This window comes from Molothrus ater, chromosome 4 (genome assembly GCF_012460135.2).
Source record: "Molothrus ater isolate BHLD 08-10-18 breed brown headed cowbird chromosome 4, BPBGC_Mater_1.1, whole genome shotgun sequence".
Taxonomy (NCBI): domain Eukaryota; kingdom Metazoa; phylum Chordata; class Aves; order Passeriformes; family Icteridae; genus Molothrus; species Molothrus ater.
In genome coordinates, this window is record NC_050481.2 from 45,676,837 (window position 1) to 45,692,347 (window position 15,511).

At 39.2% G+C, this 15,511-nt stretch overlaps 1 protein-coding gene across 1 annotated transcript in view; it reads left to right on the plus strand.

Annotated features, from left to right (window-relative positions):
• The first annotated feature begins 742 nt into the window (after positions 1 to 742).
• The window catches only part of CHIC2 (cysteine rich hydrophobic domain 2), a 30,015-nt gene continuing 15,246 nt past the window's right edge, over positions 743 to 15,511 (plus strand). The window contains exons 1-3 of the mRNA XM_036382498.2: positions 743 to 1,023; positions 7,686 to 7,740; positions 7,883 to 8,038. Of these exons, the coding sequence (XP_036238391.1) occupies positions 905 to 1,023; positions 7,686 to 7,740; positions 7,883 to 8,038 (330 nt within the window). The 5' untranslated portion in view covers positions 743 to 904. The remainder of the gene's footprint in view (positions 1,024 to 7,685; positions 7,741 to 7,882; positions 8,039 to 15,511) is intronic.

Genomic DNA, 15,511 nt, shown 5'->3' on the forward strand with positions numbered 1-15,511 from the left:
AGGCTGAGGGAGGTGATCCTGCCCCTCTACTCAGCCCTGGTGAGGGCACATCAGGAGTGCTGTGCCCAGCTCTGGGCTCCTCAGGACAAGAGAGACAAGGAGCTCCTGGAGCAGGTACAGTGGAGGGCAACAAAGATGAGTGAGGGATTGGAGAGGGATTCCTCTCTCTTGTGAGGAAAGGTTGAGGGAGCTGGGCCTGTTCAGCATTGAGAAGAGATGTCTGAGAGGGGACCTAATCAGCATCTATCAGAATCTTCAGGGAGCATGTCAGACGATGGAGTCAAGTTCTTCTCAGGTGTGCCAAGCAATAGGAAACGGGACAACGGCCAGGAACCGATGTATAGGAAGTTCCACCGCAGTGTGGAAGGAGGAAGAACTTCTTTACTGTGCAGGTGACCACACTCCAGAACACATTATCCAGAGAGGCTGTGGAGTCTCCATCACCGGAGGCACTCAGGAACCGTCTGGACACCGTCTGGACACAACCCCACGCCCTGTGCTTTAGGAAGACCCTGCTCGAGCAGGGGGTTGGACCCGATGACCGCTGTGGGGTCGCCCCCAGTCGTTCCGTGCCCCTGGGAGCACCGCACTCCCGGACCCCCCTCACACCACGGCGGCCGCCAGCCCGCCCCCGGCCCGCCCCGGCCGGCGCGGCCCCGTGCGGGGCGGGGCGGGGCCGGGGCCGGATGTTGTTGTTGTTGTTCCTGCCCCGCCCCTCGCCCCCTCCCCCCGCGGAGGGTGACGGGCGCTTCCCCGCCCGGAGCCGCCGCCGCTTCAGCCGCTACCGCGGCCCCGCTGCCGCCCGGCCCGGCCTGGCCCGGCCGGACCCTCCTGTGTGCCTCCCTGGCCGGCTCCCGTCGCGTCGCCCCGGCTCCTGTGGCTCATCGGACGCCCCGGCCCGGCCATGGCGGACTTCGATGAGATCTACGAAGAGGAGGAGGACGAGGAACGGGCGCTGGAGGAGCAGCTCCTGAAGTACTCCCCCGACCCGGTGGTGGTGCGCGGCTCTGGCCATGTCACCGTGTAAGGGCCGCGCCGGGGCCTGCGCGGCCGGGGCGGGCGGCGGAGGAGGCCCGGGCGGCGGGACGGGGGCGGCTGGGAGCGCCGAGCTCGGGGGTACAACTTGGGGCAAGTCGGGGGGTAGGCGTGGGCAGCACCGGCCGGGGCTGCTGCCCTTCCCCTGCGTCCGTGAGGCTGCGAGAGGGCTCTTGTCGGCCCCACTGGGCAGCCGGGAGCCGCCTGGAAACTCGCAGGCGGGTGCCAAACCTCTAACTAGGGCTGAGGAAACAAGACTAGCTTGGGCTGTGACTGGCAGAGGAATGTGAAGTATTTGTCCAAAATGATGAGCTGTCAGGAAGTAAGGTGCCTCAGTTCCTCTGTGTAACAGGTGTCTGCCGGCACATGACCGGCTGGACTATTGAACAAGGTTGTTTATGTGCCTGTTACCCACTCCCATTTAACTTGTGGCTGCTAATATACCTCTGAGGACTTTAACAAAGAGAAGGCATCAGTTATTCAGATAGCTATATGTAAAATTATGTTGTGATTGGTGTGTGTTGTTCGCTGTGTTTGACATGGAAGCAACTTTGTGTTGTGTGTGTTTGGTATCTGCGTCTAGCAGCAAGCGACCATGAGCTTGTGTAGTACTTCTCAATAATGTAAGACATGAGGGTATCATTCCTTCCATCAGTTCTGTCAGGCTCACTCCCTTGAAGTGTAGTAGTTGTCAGTTACAATGTATAATGTCAGAAGCTGAAATACAAACCTGGAGACAAGGCACAGTAGTACGAACTTTTGGTTTCTTTTGTATTCAGTGTTCAGCAGAACTAGGTTTGTAGTGCAGACATGAAAGCTGAAGATACAGTGGTTGGCTTCTCTGAGTCTCATAAACTCTATCGATTTTCAGATACCGACTTGATAAGTTTTTTTGGCACTTGAGTATATTGTTGCTTTATTATTAGGTTGACACAAGTGCTAATAGCTGGGCAGTGCAGTTAGCTGTCTAGTTAAAAACAAGGAGTTATGGATAGACTGAGAGAGATTTGGAAAGCTATAAGGACATAGATGGGGCTGGAGGCCAAGGAGGCCCTGTGAAAGAGTAGAAGCATGTAGTCAATGTGTTCAGCTTATGGATGTTTATTGTGAATAGAAGCTGTACCAGTGATTCACTGAAAATAAGCCAGTAGCCTAGTCTGTTTCTGAAAAACAGAGCAAAACCACAATTAAATAGTTTTCATATTAGCAAATGAAAAGTACAAATAACCGAAACAGAGGCAAACACTGGTTTCTTCTCCAATACTTGAAGGTAAGTTGTGCAAGACAAGATGCAGGCCAGTTAGTGGAATGTTGGGGAAGCTTGTGAGGCATTGGCTGTGACTAGTAAGGGCCTTGTGGTTGAATGATGGCTAACTTGATAATTGTTCATTAATAGTTACTAGCTCATTATTACTTTAAGATCTTCCTTAAAGTACTTGTTCTTTAGGTTTTGAATGAGCAATGAAATACCAGTGTGCACCTCCAAAATTAGGCAATTGATCTTCATCTACTTTCTTCACTGTGCCAAGTGTTAACAGTAAACTACATAGCATCAGCCACTTTTACCTTTGTACAGCCTATAATTTTTTTGGTCATTGATCCAGAAGGTTATTATTAAAAGCTAGATCCCTTTTAGAACATTCATTTGGTGAATATAAGGAATAGGTCCTGTGTACATGATGAATTAGTCTTGCTAGCATAAAAGCATGTGTGCATTTTGAAGGTCTGACAGAAATGATCAGCAGCTAAGCAAATACTGGGTTGATCTTTCCCTGGCTCTGCAGTTTGAAGAGTTGCTGACTGCTTCTGCTGTGTGTATTTAAACAGAAGCTCTCTTTTCATAGTCTGTTGTCATATCCTTTCTGATCTTACATAGGAGTCATAAAGTTGAGTTTGAAATATGTCAATTCTATGAGTACATCAGAAAGACATTTACCATTACTTGATTTCATCCAACAGAGAATGGAAGTGTGTGAGTCTTTTCTAAGCTGAGTAATTAAAATCAGTCAAAGGAAAGCAGTTAAATATTATCCAAATAAAACATATGAACTCTTTGCCTTTTGAGGATGTGGAGCTTTTGGTTAGCACTAAGTTTTCTCCTTTAACTCACTGTTTGAAGCAGGCGGCCGGCAATGCTAATATTTTTTTTAACATTGTTTTTTAAATATTCAGTTAAACTGTTTTCACACCAGCAGAGTTTTGATAGCTTGGTAGACAGGAGTAACATCACCTGGCTGCTGAAAATTTAGGTTCTCTCTTGTAATGGCAAAAATTTGAAAGCACTGTGAAAATAGAGATCCTTACTTAAAACTGAACTGAAAGTCCAAGGTGTTTCATATTTGTTTCTGAAATCTGTATTATGGTAGGAATGGAGGTACATTATATGTTTGACATCCTGAAGAGAATATTTATGATAGGTGCCTGATAGTGTTTTCCAGTCTGTTTCCCAGTGACTGTTTTCCTGTTCCTCAACCAGTTGAGACATGTATCATATATATAGCACACTGTATTAACTAGTAATACTGGATTTGTTCTTGCAGTGCTGGAATGGTGGTGAGCTATTGGGATGTGCTGATGAATGCCTTTCTGTGCTGTTGTTACAGCACCTTATATCTTAATGCAAGATAACTTTTTGTGGGAGGAAAAAGAACTTATAAAAATGTATTTATGCAAGTAAGTTCTTTATTATTAAACTGAAGTCTGCTAATGTATTTTTCAACCTGACTCTGTATCAAGGACATGTGAGAGTGAAAACAGGGCTATGTGAGAATCATGTAGCATGTTAAGATTTGTGAAATGTATATTCATTTGTTAAGGGTTGGGAACATGTGGACCTAAAGAGTAGAGTTAAGGCAGTGAAAAAATGGTTTAGTGTCCCCATAAGAGAAGAACAAGGAGGAAGAGGATAGCATGTGTCAATTTTTTTTTGTTAGGGCGATCTGAGCTGCATGCTGGAAAAGGTTCCAAATTGTCAGTGTCCTAAACTGTAAACTTCCGTACTTTAAAGTTTCCACCTCTCACCATTTCTTTCTCCACTGTATACAAGGGCAGGAATTTATCTGTAGCTTTGAAGTGGAGTCAGTTTCCAGAAATGCTTGTTCAAGTCCAGGAAGGGTAAAGAAAGTACTCATGCATGAGATGAGCGTGGATCTGTTGAGGACATGATGTAAAGTGGGAAGGCATAGAGCAAGCAGAGAAGGGTGTGTGTCCCTGGAGATGCAGTATTGTACTAAAGAAAGCTAATAGGACAGCTGTCTGAGGAAATGCATCTCCATAACATTGATTTCCAATATTTTATTTTAAGGCTTACTTTTGCTATTTTTTTGGTCAGAGCAGTTATGTATTTACATTGAATGTGTAGGAGTGTTCTGTGGAGTTTCTAATACTTTAATTTCCAAATTTCAGCTTGCAGTCAGGAGTGAAAATTCTGAGATCACATAACTACTTACAATGTATGGTATGCTTTTTTACTACCTGCTTATGGTGACAAGACTCTGATGTGTCAAGCTCAACATTATGCTGGTAACTGAGTTAGTTTCAGCTTTGCTACCCTGCCATGTATTAAACATTACCACAAGCTTTGAGTACAGGCTCAGTCTCTTTGCTTGTAACTGCATTGGTTTGACGTTTCTGTGCCTTACTCTGCCTCAGTGTTTGTAATTTCAGGTAGCTGTAGAGCTTTTCCAGTGGGAATTGCTTTTGTCAGCCATGACTTTTATGAGCTTTATGAATATTTGTGTTTGATGGAGCTGTCAACATTTGAATACTTCACAAATACTGATTTAATAAGCTAATTATATAGTAAAGTGGCATTACCTTTTAGTTTTGAGACTTGGGATGGCACCTGTGTATCTTGAGCTCAGAGTCATTCTCCAGGCTTGGTTGCTTCTAAAATGTATGTGAATGCAAGGTTTTTTTCAGCCTTGGGTTTCCACTTCAACTTACTAGCAGTTTTAAGTAGGGCATGACACTTAACTGATAGGGCATGACTCTGACATTTATATAACTTTTGCCTCAGTGCTTTCTTTCACTCAGCAGTTTGCAGAAAGGGTGGATGGTCCTCCTGTCATGGAGTATTCAGCAAGATTTTCAATGCTAGCAATGTTTCCAGTAAGTTAAGTTTCCTTTGTTCTGTGTTGAAATAGTAAACTTGCCACAGGTGTTTCTCTGTAACAATTCTCATTTGTTATTTCACCGATTTTGAGAGACTTACAGGCTTGCAGAGCTACTATTCTAGTTAGAAATACTAAAATATGGTAGATAACTTCTGTGTAAATAAGAAGAGATCCTGTGAGATCTTATTGCAGCCTTTCAGAATGCAAAAGAGGCTTATAAGAAGGGTGGAGAAAGACTTTTTGCCTGGGCCTATGGTGACAGGACTATGGGAAATAGTTTTAAACAGAAAGAGCATAGGTTTAGTTTGGATATAAGGATGAAGGTGATGAGACACTGGAACAGGTTTCCCAGAGAAGGTGTGGATGCACCACCATTGGAAGTATTCAATGGAACACTTGGTTCATTGGAAGTGTTGGTTAGATGCAGCTTTGAGCAGCCTGATCTAGTGACAGGGAGATTAGGCTAGATGATTTTTGGTTCTTCTAACACAAATAATTTTATATTTGTATGATTCTAATGCCTGTAATCACTGATAGGAAAATTACCTGCTTACTTTGCCTTAAGACCTTATGAGAAGGTCACCTGCATCCTCCAGCTACATAGCCCAGTGTGCTGCTGCAAATTTTGGCAGCAGGTATTACTGTGTATGGACTGCATGTAAGTCTGGCTGTTCCTGGTGTCCAGTCTGGTACTCCCTGGCATCGGCAGCTATGTGAGTGAATGATACTTCAGCATTGTCTTTGCTTTAGTGTGTTTGTCAGGGAACTTGTGTAATCTTGCTTCAGATCTTTTGGCACTGTTTGCATCAGTAATGTCAAGTGGAAACAAACCCAGAACTTAGCTACTTGCAATTATTTTTAGCTGCACTTTCTTTTAACTGTTTTAAACCAATTTCTGGCTAATTTCAGTCAACATGCTCTGTTGTGGGATTTGTGAATGAGCACTCCCCTTACCATTGCCTTCCTGAAACTTTGCACTTTAATCATGTGTCCCTCTCAGCCTTCTCTTTTCCAGCTTAATGTCAGCCTTAGTCTATTGAGGCAGCTGCTTTATTCCCTTTATTATGCCAGCCTTCCTTCTCTCTGTCTTTTTCTAGCTCCAGATCCTTCATGAAATGTGGATACCAGAGCTGCACCAGAGCCGAATATGTGGGTTTCATGGAGAGTCAAAATTGTTAATCCCTTTCCCAGTGGTTCCCAGTATTTTATTGCTATTTCTGGTGACTGGTGCTTGCATTGAGGTGATGTTTAAGAGAATCATGAGTGGTGATAAAAGATCTGTCCTGTGAGCTGTACCTGTCAAACTTTAGTGGAGTGTCACATAAGCATAGTTTAAGAATCTCAAAATTCACCACCTTTTATGTATCTACAAAGAAACTCATCTGCCACTTTTTGTCCACTGGCTTTCCACAATAGCTTACTACATAACTGCCTATTTGATTACTTGGACAAAGTTGTCCATTGGCATGCAGATCATTCAGTTCAGTAAGAAAAAGAAAAACAACTCTAAAACTCTGGGAAGTACCTAGCTGCTCGATAGCATATTGTGAAAGCAAATTGTGTGTTTAAAGTCTTCAGCTGTCAAGGCTCAGGTAAGCTTTTCTGCATACAATGCAGCAATGTGTGATAGGTGTTGCTGCCAATATTTCAAGTCTTGAGTAGTTTAGTTTCTGATTTTTGTTTGTAGTATCTGATAGACTGCTCTGTCTATATATTCAGAATTTTTTAAATTACAACTTAAATTTTACCCTGACTGCTGTATACCAAATTAGTAGCCCATCACATTAATGATTTTATAGTCTGTATAGTCTCTACTTGAAGTTATTGTCCAGCCCAGATGCCAGAAAATAATAGGATTTTCTTTGAGATTCATCTATTTGTGAACCCAACCAAACAACTGTAAGGTAGAAAACGTTTTTAATAGATAAGCTGACACTCTTCTGACCTTTAAGTCTTGTAAAACCCAGTAGATCCAGTACCTCCAGCTCATTTCAAACTGCTTTACACCTTCACATTTATAGTTAGTTATTGTTTAAGCCTTGTTTTGTTACTTAGCATTTTGTGTTTTGAAACTTATTATGTATTTCTTTTCTGAAAATCAAGCTGGTGTTTATTCCATTTTTATGCTTGGAACAGTTATTTAGCACTGGATGAGCTTTTCTTCAAGATACATCTGTACTGGTGCAGGAGAGAGGTAGTTCCAACTGGGCCTTAAATTGCTTCCCTTTCCCCTTAAGTACTTCACTTAGCTCACTTGCCACTATTGCTTATAGGTTTTGCTGACTTTGGGGAAGAGTCAGTAATATCAAGAGAACTTAAGAAGATACTATGGGCAAGATGGTTTTTAGTCTGTGTACAATGGTATTTTTGTTTGTTAGTATAATTTTAAGAATTACTCTTAATAACAACCAGTGTTTTCCTGAAATTAATGCTGTTACTGCTACAGACCCTGAGAGTATTATGAGATGCTTGTAATTTGTGGCATGGCTTAGGGTTATTTATAATTTTGCTACAATCTAAATTTTGTTTTTGCAGGTTTGGACTAAGTAACAAATTTGAAGCAGAATTTCCTTCATCTTTAACTGGAAAGGTGAGTATCTTTGAATAGAAGTTTGGAATTGAAGCTCAGGTTTCATTACACAAACAAGTGTTACAAGTATAGAGTACTGTAAAAGTAATAAAGTACAATGCTGTACTACTAATTTGTTTCTTCTTTTTCATTTCCCTTGTAGGTTGCACCTGAGGAATTCAAAGCCAGCATCAGTAGAGTTAACAGTTGTCTTAAGAAGAATCTTCCAGTTAATGTGCGATGGCTACTATGTGGATGCCTTTGCTGCTGCTGCACTTTAGGTTGTAGTATGTGGCCAGTTATCTGCCTCAGTAAAAGAGTAAGTTGAATTATTAATATAATTTTGATAGTTAGAATTGTACTGGTTTTGTTCTCATTTTGGTTTTTTAGGTTTTTTTTCTCCTTCACCATTAAAAACTGTTACTAGAACTTACTTAAATCACTTTTATTTTGTACATTTTGCTATCAGTTGTCAGCTGTACTGGTTAAAGTTACAGGAGATACCAGCCAGGACTTTGAGCTTGTAACTCAATGAGAGGTAGTATAGCTGAATGCCTCCTAGAGCCATTTATAAAGCTGCTATTGTTATTGAACCAACTTTCAATATACTCTTTAATAGCTGAATCTTCTCTGTGATACCTTGAGATGATCAGAATTTGCCAGTGAATGAGTGGCAGTTTGTTTTTGAGGAGCTTCTGATTACACTGTGGCCCTAAAGAACCACATGGTTTTTTGTTAAAAGAGCAGTTTTTAAAAAGAATAGTTGATTTTTCTTTTTAAATTTTCTTCTAAGCTTAGATGAGTAAGATGCCTTTTTTTTTCTTTTTACATGAAGAACTTGAAAATAGCCTTTTGTCTATGTACTCTTGGCACTTAGAGCATTGTTCACAACAGAAGCTCATTACACATGCCTGGTTTTCATTTCCTTTTCTCAGTGCAGTTAATTAGACTATCCTCCCACCTTTTCTGTGTGTGTAAAAATTGTCTTTGGCTAGTTCTATTTCACTACTGTGCAAGAAGTCTCTGTGCCTCATCATCTCCTCACTATTTAGTACTGTTAATCTTTGCATTTCATGTCATGCCTTGTATATGTTCTCTTGTGTTATCCCTCATAATGCTACAACTTGGGTACAAGTCAGTATATGAACATTGTCATCATTTTCTTTATCAAAATCATAATTTTTTAGACTTAATGAGTAAAGGCATTCTAAAAAAAGATTTATGGGATGAACATTGATTATAGCAAAACCAGTATGCATTTTTGTATCATCTGACTATCTGTGTTAAGATCTTAAGGCTTAGTCCCTTTAAGAGATTACTTAAGGCTAATTTTAATTGTATACAAAATAAAGTAGAAAAGCCTCCTGGTAACGTTGGAATCTGTGGAGAAATGAACCAAAACAAAAATATTGGTGTCAGTGTGAATTATATCAAACCCTAAGTTTATCTTCAAGCTGTTGCAAACTGGTAAGTATCCTGTAGCACGATCATATATCCTTAGCCCAAAAATCTGCTAGAAGAAATTAGAATCTGGTGATTGCTTCTACAGAAAAGCAGGTGACTTCACTAGCTTGTAGAGAAGTCCTTTATCATTCAAGGCCTAGCGCTGTAGGTAGCAAACACAAGAGAAGCATCCATTGCTATGATGCCGATTTTTGGCATCATTTTTTTACAGGATGTAACTTGGTAGGGGCTGATGTCACAAGCTCTCATCATCTAGACTGGGTCCTATAATCAACTTTTTATACAGTGTCAAACAGTGTCAGAAAAAATACAAGGGCTTCTAGCATCTGGAGTCAGAAAACAGTTTGAAGCTGAGGAGAGAGGTTCTGTGTGGGAACCTGGTCAAGCAACAGTTAGAGAAGATAAAAAGGTAAGCTCTTTCCAAAAGAATAAATCTGGAAAAAAAAACCCCAACCACAGATACTTTGTTCAGAGGATGCTGGAAAGAGGATAATGGTATCATTGTTGCTTTTATATAGAATGCATAATGAGAGAAGAGTTCTGGAAATAATATGAACAGCAGGAGCATGGACACAGATTTGTGACTGAACTTGTCTAAGTCATCCTAGAGTGTGGCCCAGACTATCAGTGAATGTTGCATTTTTCCTGTTAAAGTTGGCACCAGAAGACATTTATGGACTTTTGCATCTTTTTCTGCGCTTGGATGTCCAGCATTAGTGCAACTTAGGACTCAGCTGCCTAAACAAAGTATCTCTTGCCACTGTAGATGGCACAATGGCACTAGACACTGATAACAGTTTGATTATTCTTCCAGAGTAAAAGTAATTTAAATCAATGTGGAGATTTTGGATCAGCATCACTTGTCCATGTCAGCAGCTTGCCAAATGAATGTGTCTTTACAGGGTTGTTTCTCAGATAGAGAACTCAGAACTTGGTGCCTGTTGGACATCTGAAGAATGTATATAGAGAATTAATTAACTTGTGTTCTAAAAGGGAAAGGGGAGAGTCTGCTTTCCCAAGCTCCTAACTCTTCATCCTGGAAATGGCTGAGAAGGAACATTTTTCTGTGGTGGAGGAGTTTAGAGGGGAAAACTGTGGAATATTTTTCAAGGACATGTTTGGAAATTCTAGCGTAGGAAACAAGCAGAAGAATTTTTAATGATTCTAGCCAGGGCTCCTACTTTTACTTACAGAAAAATGGTGAAAAGTTACTGCCATTTGGGTTGCTTGTACAGATATGGGTGGATTTAACTTTGTCTTGGTAGATCTAGAGCAGGAAAATATGGAGTAATACAAATCCCTCTTACCTGGAATTACAGGGTTTGAACCCTGTAATAATAATCCAGTCAGTATTGAATTGTATCCACAAGCTTCTGCATAAAGAAAAAATCTTAGGACTTTCTATCAGTTTATGTCAAAGTGCTGTGACAAGAGCAGGAAACTAACATTACATACTTTCCTAGAAGTGTAGAAATAAGAGAAACTGCATTGTGAATTACCTGGAGCTGCTCAGCAAAAACATCAGTTGTAAAAAATACCAGTTGTAAAAAATACATTCATCTAGGTTCCAGTCTGTTATTTGCTCAGTAGATTCCAATAGAACTGTGACAAAAAACAACTTCATATTCTCCCACTATCAGCTTGGTTTGCTCCTAGTTTTGCTGATACATAAGACTAATGTGTTTGGTGTGAACTGCTCACATTTGAACTCTCAAACTGCTTGTGTCAGACTTTACCTGTGTCTTGCAAGAGGGTTGTGTTGATCAAATTATCTTCCATGCTTTGACTTCTTTAGCTATCCTTTGCCTGACTGGACTCAGCCACAAGTCACAACAGCCAGGATTCTTGAGGAAACAGGGGTCCATGATGATGTATGCTTATTTCTTCCCTTTAATTTCTAGATACCATCAATTATTTCCCACTTGTACTCATACTGTAAAACAAGTATAATAAATGATCAATAAATAAAAGGCTGCTTCTTTTGCATTACTTGCACTTCTCTGAGAGATGTTACCCTGAGAGCTTTGCTAGCTCAGCCCTGTTCTAAGTGATTCCCAGAGAAAGAACAGTTACTTAGAGCTGACTTCTGTTATATCCTTTGCTGCAATGATCACAGTAGACTCCCAAGACTTTACAATTAGAGAGTTTGATTTCTGAAAGCATGATGGGAGTGTTCCCAACCTGAAATTTGTTCAGATCGTGTTTTAATTTCATAACAAAAATATACAAGTCTTCATATTTGCCCTTTTCTACTGAAACAGAAGACTAAATAATTTGTTTTGTTGAATTACAGATATAGTGAGCTAACAAGTGGGAGGGTTTCTCAAGGATTTTATTAAATGAAACAACAGTTTTAATATGGAAGAGAAATTTTTCTCAGAATAACCAATTAAGAAATGTCTGTTTTGATGAGTCGGAACCAATCTACCCTGGTGTTGAATTGCTGGTATAGTTTGTGGCTCTTTTTCAGAGAAAGGTTTTCTTTGTAATGGTTCATGTAGAGAAAATGTAAATTGCAGCTTCAGAGTTAGAATAATTTTCTTAGTGCTTCTCTTCATTCTGTATTTTTACTGTCTTTCATTGACTTTTTGAGTTTTAACATGAGAAAGTTATCACAAATGTAAGTACAAATTGTGAAATTACTGAAATTTTGTGTATAATGGGAATACATGCTTCATTTCATGTAGTGAAAAATAAGGTAATGGTTTGTCTCCTTAAATCAACAGGTGCTTCAAACTAGGAATTAATTAAGCAACAAATGTTTGTAAGTTTAATTGTTAATTATGTAATTTTAATTTGTTTCTATGCAGTGAAAGCTTTCCCTTCACTGAATTTTTATTTTCAGTGCTGGTTTCGGAGTCCTTGCATAGTGTTGTTTCCTTTCTCCGTTTGCACTGAGATATTTGGAAGAAGCCTTCTACTCTTCAGCAGTAAAATAAGTGTTTTGTTTGAGTCAGTATCTTATTGCTTCTCTCCTTTTATGTGGTCTTAATTCGGTTTTAATGAATAAAAGCTGCAAAAAAGTTGCAGGAAGTACAGTCCGTCATTTGCAGATCTGGATCATAAATGATCTTAAGCAGTTTTACTCATAGAATTCACCATCTTTTCTGGGACAAATTCCAGGTTGTACAAATGAACATTTAGTCTTTAAGTTGTTGTTATTTAAATAAAAAGAATGACATAGTGAATTATAATTCAAAAAGCACTGCAGGCTGATGTGCCCATTTGAAGCCACTTTTTCAAATGAATTGGCACTCATTTTCAGTATTAACTAAATGCTGTAGTTCCTGATGGGTAAATAGGATATATAATTTCAACAGAAACAGTAACAATGAAAGCTATGATAGCATTGCAGTACTGCTAGATTTCTTAAAAGCTGGTATTGTACAAGTAAATTGCATGTTTCAAATGATTCATGGGCAATCTTTTAAAATGAATAGAATTAGATATTTAGCAGTGTGATCTGTCCTAATACTTTCAAGAGTGATTTGTTTGTTTGTGAATTCACACAAAGCTGATGAATGCTGCTTAAGCCTCATCATTAGTTGTCACTTTCATAGCAGTTCACATCTTCAAATTGCTGTATAAACATAGCTAATTACAACTTCCAAAGTATAAATTAAATATGTGGTGCAGGAGCTGGAATGAATTTTCTTAAATTTTATAGTCTTGTTTGTCAGTGGATGACACTAATGTTAAAAGACATTAGACCAGTTTATTGAATTTATGAATACATTACATTTATTATCAAAACTGAAGAAAATATATGTTTTTCTCCGGTGCCCATCTGCAAGGGACTTTGCACTGTAGGTACTCTTAATGGTACCTTAATGCTTTTCTGAGGAGTTCCACAAGGCAATTACTTAAGACAAAAGGTGCCTTGTTTTTGAAGTGTTTAGACAGTTTATATTATAGTTCAGTTTGGAAGAATCTTTAAAATTATAATGTATTTATTATGGTTATCCTAACCAGAGCACGTAAAATTTCTTGTGTTGGCTCTAGACAACTTAGTAAAACTTTTTTTTAAAGTGGAACTTGTATATATCAAATTCTTGACCGTTGTTTTCAAATGTATTTGGAGGGTTTTTTTTTCAAGTGTTAACTATGAAAGGAAACTTAAAAAATCAGAAGATTCAGGCCTGGTGTATTTTGCTTTAGATGTTTTTAACCATAATTTTGGTCAGAAGAGTCACTAAGTCATCCATATGCTCAAGCAGCTCAGCTTGTAGAACAAATAAATGTGAAATCATGATGTGTATAGCTGTGTGGTTATTTTTTTTTTTCTGTATCTGAAATCAGATTTCATTTCCTTCGCAGCAACCTACAAAAGCTTACCAGGTTTTCATGTGCTTTCCTGGTGCACAGTGGGGTGTGGGAGCAGCTAGTTTACCATGTCTTTTAATTTGCAGACTTGCTTGGTGGAGGACAGGGCAATAAGATTGGCATGAAGCATACTTACAGATAATAGGCGGTCACAGAATACTAATTTGGTTCTTTATAGATCAAATACAAACCTTTTAATAGTTCAAAAATATGTATTCTGAAGTTAAATTTGTGATTTTGTTTTTTCTTGATTTTATATAAATCCTAAATATTGTGCATCTCTGGGATGTATCATGAATATTCTAAATGCTATTTAAAATTTATTTGCATTTGTAATTAGAATGTCTCTGAACATTTTAATATTAATCAAAACAATCTGGGTATAATTAACATTTCTGTGTTACAGCCTCTTTTATATTGTGATGGCTAAGGTATATAAAGGGATCATGCAGTTACTTGGGTTTAGTGTTGCTTTTGATATTGCTTTTCCTGTCCATGTTGATGTGTTCCTGAAACTACAAGCATGAGTTGGGTGAAATTTGCATAGAGCTATTTTGAAAGAGCGTGCTAAAATGATCTAGTTAGTTGTAAGATTTGGAAATCAGTTTAAAAAGGAACATTTTTAGGGTTCTGTGTTATGCAACTTAAATATAATCCCAAATAAGGAACATATGCAAACACTGTTGAGCAAAGTAGTAGAACACAAAATTACCTGAAACTTATATGATAAAATGAAACTGAGTGGAAAGCACTTGACAGAACTTAACTTTGCTTGTTAGACTTTACTGTAAAACATAAAACCAGAATGGAGTTCTGGCAAGTGTGAAGTACTGACACACTTCTGTGCCTCCCTGGCAGGCTCTGGGTCTGTATTGTGTAACAATTCATAGGCATTATCAGAATGCTTCAGGCACTATGAGTGGTTTGGAGGTTATGAAAACTTACTGATAGAGATGTAAGCTGTTCCCTGCCACCTGGCTTGAAATGAATGAGAGTGTTTCTGGGCACAGTTTCATTTCTTAATAGAGATGTAACCAGAGATTCTTTAGCTTCTCAACCTACATTGGTCTTGAACTATTTTCTGTGGCATACTCCTGGATATTTTGGAAATAAATGACAGGGACCAAAATGAACATCTCTCTAACCTTAAAAGAGGAGATGGAGGTGGAATTTTCATTCATGTTCAGTGTAAAGTTTCCCACAGAGAATGACACCTGATGAGTTCCTTGGTGGACATTTGATCCTATTTTCATCCCTGTTATGGTCAATTCCATTTTACATGTTCATTTTCTGTGGCCTTTTTGGTGGGAATGTCTTTCAGCAGGAGGTAGATGCTTTAGATTGTCATGTCTAGATTTGAATAATTTCCTTGGTGGGATCAGAGCTTCATGGGTTTTGTTTCGTTATGATGACAGAATCAGGCCTTCTTAAGAGAAGTGTGTTATTTTTACCAAGGTCAAGACTATTTCTGCTACAAGGCTTCTCCATATTATGAAATTCTCACTAATGGTTGCCTCTAGTCAGTGTTACCTCCTTATAGAAAGTAGCTAGGAATGCTTAGTTGGTGACTTAGCTCTTGTAGGACAGCTAAAATATCTAGTGGCTAAAATATCAGTTAGCATATTGAATCTTTTGGATTTTGTGTATTTCAGAGGAAACTTACAGAAGACTTTAATCAACTTCTAGGAACTTTCTTTGATACTTTCTCTCTGCTGAGGGTTTCTACTGCAGACCAAAATGCCTTTGGAAAATACTTGTTCAGTATCTGTCAGTTAGTACATGGGTGATGATTCAATACCCTCTCCATTTTACTCCTGGGTAATGTACATGGGCTGTATGTTTCTGCACACCTTCTCTATCCTGCACATGTTTAATGGCTTTACTACTTTCTTTAAACACTCCAGGAATTTGACAATCAAGGCAACCAGGGTAACTGAGGAATCATCTTGAGTTTAGATATTAAAAAGTGTTACCTGCAGTAGTGTTAAATAACACTGAGCTTCTC